Source organism: Sinocyclocheilus grahami, unplaced genomic scaffold (genome assembly GCF_001515645.1).
Source record: "Sinocyclocheilus grahami isolate Dianchi unplaced genomic scaffold, SAMN03320097.WGS_v1.1 scaffold97.1, whole genome shotgun sequence".
Classification (NCBI taxonomy): Eukaryota; Metazoa; Chordata; class Actinopteri; order Cypriniformes; family Cyprinidae; genus Sinocyclocheilus; species Sinocyclocheilus grahami.
The window spans coordinates 2,407,025-2,411,408 of NW_015505276.1; the positions used below are offsets into that span (position 1 = coordinate 2,407,025).

Sequence of the window (4,384 nt, forward strand, 5' to 3'; positions counted from 1 at the left end):
GACAAAGCGGTCTAATAAAGGATGTATTGATCTCGTGAATTAGCGAGTTTTACTATACAAATGTTTTTTAATTGGATGTTAAAGTTTATATGGGAATATTACATGACACGCTGATCCTTTAACAATGCATTGGTGCAAAAAACGCACACCTTTTGGACAAATCTGCCACAAATATTTGGACAAATGTGCCACAAAAGTGCCACAAATACTGGCTAAACAAAATACTGATTTTTTGCACTTTATTTACTGTACCAATATTTTAAATTGGCCTTTGAACTTAGCTTTATTGCATGGCAAAAAAAAAGTGTTACCTTGCCAAAGCACTGACAGAGCCCACTGATCTAATGGTGTTGTTGAGCGCTCCAAATGCAAACTTTGCATGCAACAATCAGTCAGCAATTGACAGCACTCTGATCAAGTGGCATACAGGCAACGTCAGATTGACAGTACTCTAGCCCAATAATGTTGGGGGATCCAGTGGGGGCGGCAGTCATATTTCAGGGTGACCGTGCTACTCTTTATCACAACCCTGCTAAAAGTGCCAGTACGTGCACTCATTGGCGCCCCTTCAGCTGGTGGCGCCCTAGGCGACCGCCTAGCTCGCCTATGCCTAGAAACGGCCCTGGGTTTAGGGTTTGTAGAATAAGTTGACATGTACTTACATGTTACTTATAGTCAGTAGAAGTAGACTATTAAAATACATTTAAGGCGATATTTGTAGATGTTCAGTATAATACTAATTATTGTGTGTGTGTGTGTGTGTGTGTGTGTACTTGTTTATGCTACATTATGGGAACCAAATGTCCCCACAAGTAAAACCTGAAATTTTTGACATTGTGGGGGACATTGTACCGGCCTGCGGTCCCCACGAGGGGGAAAAAAATATTAAAATAGTAAATGATGTTTATCTGAAAGTATAACAATGCAAACAGGTTTTCTGTAAGGGGTAGGTTTAGAGTTAGGGTTTGGTTAGGGGATAGAAAATATTGTTTGGTCAGCATAAAAGTAATAGAATTCTATGGAAAGTCCACACAATTCACAGACACAAACAAAAGTGCCAGTACGTGCACTCATTGGCGCCCCTTCAGCTGGTGGCGCCCTAGGCGACCGCCTAGCTCGCCTATGCCTAGAAACGGCCCTGGGTTTAGGGTTTGTAGAATAAGTTGACATGTACTTACATGTTACTTATAGTCAGTAGAAGTAGACTATTAAAATACATTTAAGGCGATATTTGTAGATGTTCAGTATAATACTAATTATTGTGTGTGTGTGTGTGTGTGTGTGTGTACTTGTTTATGCTACATTATGGGAACCAAATGTCCCCACAAGTAAAACCTGAAATTTTTGACATTGTGGGGGACATTGTACCGGCCTGCGGTCCCCACGAGGGGGAAAAAAATATTAAAATAGTAAATGATGTTTATCTGAAAGTATAACAATGCAAACAGGTTTTCTGTAAGGGGTAGGTTTAGAGTTAGGGTTTGGTTAGGGGATAGAAAATATTGTTTGGTCAGCATAAAAGTAATAGAATTCTATGGAAAGTCCACACAATTCACAGACACAAACATGTGTGTGTGTGTGTGTGTGTGTGTGTGTGTGTGTGCAGTATATATACCTTTCAAAAGTTTGGGGTTTCAGCAAAGATATTAAGTTGATCAAAAGTGACAGTAAATATATTCATAATATTACAAAAGATCTTTCTATTCGTAAAAAAAAAAAAAATCCTGAAAAAGATGTATATGATTCCCACAAAAATATTAAGAATTTTTTTTTTTTACATTGATAATGAGAAATGTTTCTTGAGCATCAAATCGGCATATTAGAATGATTTCTGAAGATCATGTGACACTGAAGACTGGGGTAATGATGCTGAAAATTCAGCTTCGCATCACAGGAATAAATTACATTTTACTATTTATTCAATAGAAAGCAGTTATTTTAAATTGTAATAAAAATGTCAAAATATTATTGTTTTTACTGTATTTTTGATTAAATAAATGCAGCCTTGGAAAACACGAAAACACAAGAAAATCCTACAGACCCCAAACTTTAGAAGGGTAATATATGTATTGTGTATATAGTGCATGATCTTTCATACTCAGAAATCCTGAATTTAGTCATAAATTAATTGTGGTAAATTGATAAATCAATTTCAAAAGTAAATAATTATAATATTAAATATATTCAAAATGAATTACTAAATACATGTGATTTTTTTTTCATATGAAGATAAATGTGATTTAAATCAAATGCAGTATGTATGATTTGTGTCTGTTATGTAGCAATGTTAATGGATTGTAATGGTTGCATATGGTGTACTTTGTCCTCAAGCACAGCTGCCTAGTAACGATGAATGAGCTGCATTAAGCGGAATGAAAATGGCGGCCCCCCAAATCCTTTTCACCATGTCGACCATTGTTTGAGTTAGTGACTGGGAAGGTGTGCAGTAACTGGATAAATTTCCCTGTGAAGTGATATGTCAATGCACACTCCTTACAATTTCGAATCTCACAAGATGGCCAAAACTCCCGCTGTCATCCCTCTGCGTGTGTTTATGTTTCATGTTATGAAACAGATCAGTGTTGCACAACCAATTAAGTAGAGTAACTTGATAGAAGTGTTTTTCAGAGACTGTACATGACCCTGTGGTGCGGGTGAATGCGTCACAAAGCGTGGATGAACTAATGCATCAAACACGTGAATCAGTAGTATTAGAGATCCTCCCTACCGCCTGCATGCAGCACTGCCATCATGATGGCTGGCACCCATGATGTTTCAGTGTTGCTGGCTTGGAAGTCGTTCTGCAAGTCTTTGTAAAATATCCCGATGCACGAAGGGAAAGCCAGAGTCATTGCTAAGACCAGAACGGTAGCCGCAACGACCACCCAGCCCCAGCCACCATCAGGTGCCACCGGGCCACCGCTGCTGTCCTCCGCTCCTCCAGTGGAGTGATGCTGCACCTCTAGAAAACTGGAGGAGTCCTCTTCCTGTTGGTCCGGCTCCTCAGAGCCAGGATCTGTTTCTACGGCCTGCACAGAGGACGTCCTGCTCCGCGTTACAGAGGTTGTGGCAGCATCAGCGCTGTTTGCCTGGGCCTGATTAACCTCCACACCCTCCGTCATTATGTCTCCTCACTCAAACGTCTGCAGGGATGAGACAAGCACATTACAGTATACATTATCTATTACAGTATAACACATGTTAAATATCGGTTTATATTTTGGATTACATAAATAAAAATAACAATCTTGTATTGTCAAAGGGAGATTCAAACTTCTTTAAAGTCGACTGCATCACATCCCAAAGACTTTCAAAAGGGTTAATGTCGGGACTTTGTGGTGACCAATTTATGTGTGAAAATGATTGATCATGATCACTGAACCGCTATTTCACAATTTGGGTCTAATGAATCTTGACAGTCATTCTAGAATATGTAAATGGGTATGTCTTCTGACATGACTGTGTGAGAAATAAAAGCTACACTCGACATCAGTTATAGGGTTAAAGGATTTGAATTGTTGCCAAACATACAACAACATGCCAGAAACATATTAATCACTGCGATAATGATCCAATCCTAGACTCAGTATTCAGTATTTGCTTATTTAAAGGGGTCATATGATGCTGCTAAAAAGAACATTATTTTGTGTATGTGGTGTAATGAAATGTGTTTATGCGGTTTAAGGTTAAAAAAAACACATTATGTTCCACATACTGTACATGATTGTTTCTCCCCTATGCCCCGCCTTTCTGAAACGCGTCGATTTTTACAAAGCTCATCGGTCTAGTGAGGTGTGCTCTGATTGGCAAGCTATCCAGTGCGTTGTGATTGGCCGAATACCTCAAGCGTGTGTCGGAAATGTTACGCCCCTTACCATACTGTGATGCCCTGTCAGGCCGGAGCGTAACATAAAACCATGTCTGCATTTGTGATCGGAGAAATGACAAACAACAAGCGCTACTCTACACTGCCCAAAAAACTCACGTTTGAATCGTCAGTGGCAAATTCTTTAAATATAAAAAATGTACTTACAATCTGTGAGTCAGAACAGCCGGCATCGTAGTCTACTCTACCAGGATCAGGAAACAGTCCTCCATAAAATGCGCTGCACACATCTGAGTATTTGGGTTGAACTGTTCTGGAACAGTGTTGTAAATACAACTTAACCACTGATTTCTAGTCGTGTCCTCTTTTGGAAGACCAAACTAAGTATTTTCGCTTTCGCAACGAAAAAGCGTCACACACTGCGGCCTTGAGTGAGCAGAGGTGGGCGGGCTTGAGAACGGCGGCAACCACATGTGACGACCCCGGGCTGGACTCCGCTTCGTCCACAGTGAAAGCCGATCCGGCGATCCACAGCGCGAAGTTGATGTATTTCCTCAG

At 40.0% G+C, this 4,384-nt stretch overlaps 1 protein-coding gene across 2 annotated transcripts in view; it reads right to left on the minus strand.

Annotated features, from left to right (window-relative positions):
* LOC107587967 (monocarboxylate transporter 6-like) overlaps positions 1–4,384 on the minus strand; it is a 17,129-nt gene that overhangs the window by 10,880 nt on the left and 1,865 nt on the right. For both annotated transcript variants that reach the window (XM_016275951.1, XM_016275952.1), the window contains exon 2: positions 2,729–3,143. In XM_016275951.1, the coding sequence (XP_016131437.1) occupies positions 2,729–3,122 (394 nt within the window). In that variant the 5' untranslated portion in view covers positions 3,123–3,143. The remainder of the gene's footprint in view (positions 1–2,728; positions 3,144–4,384) is intronic.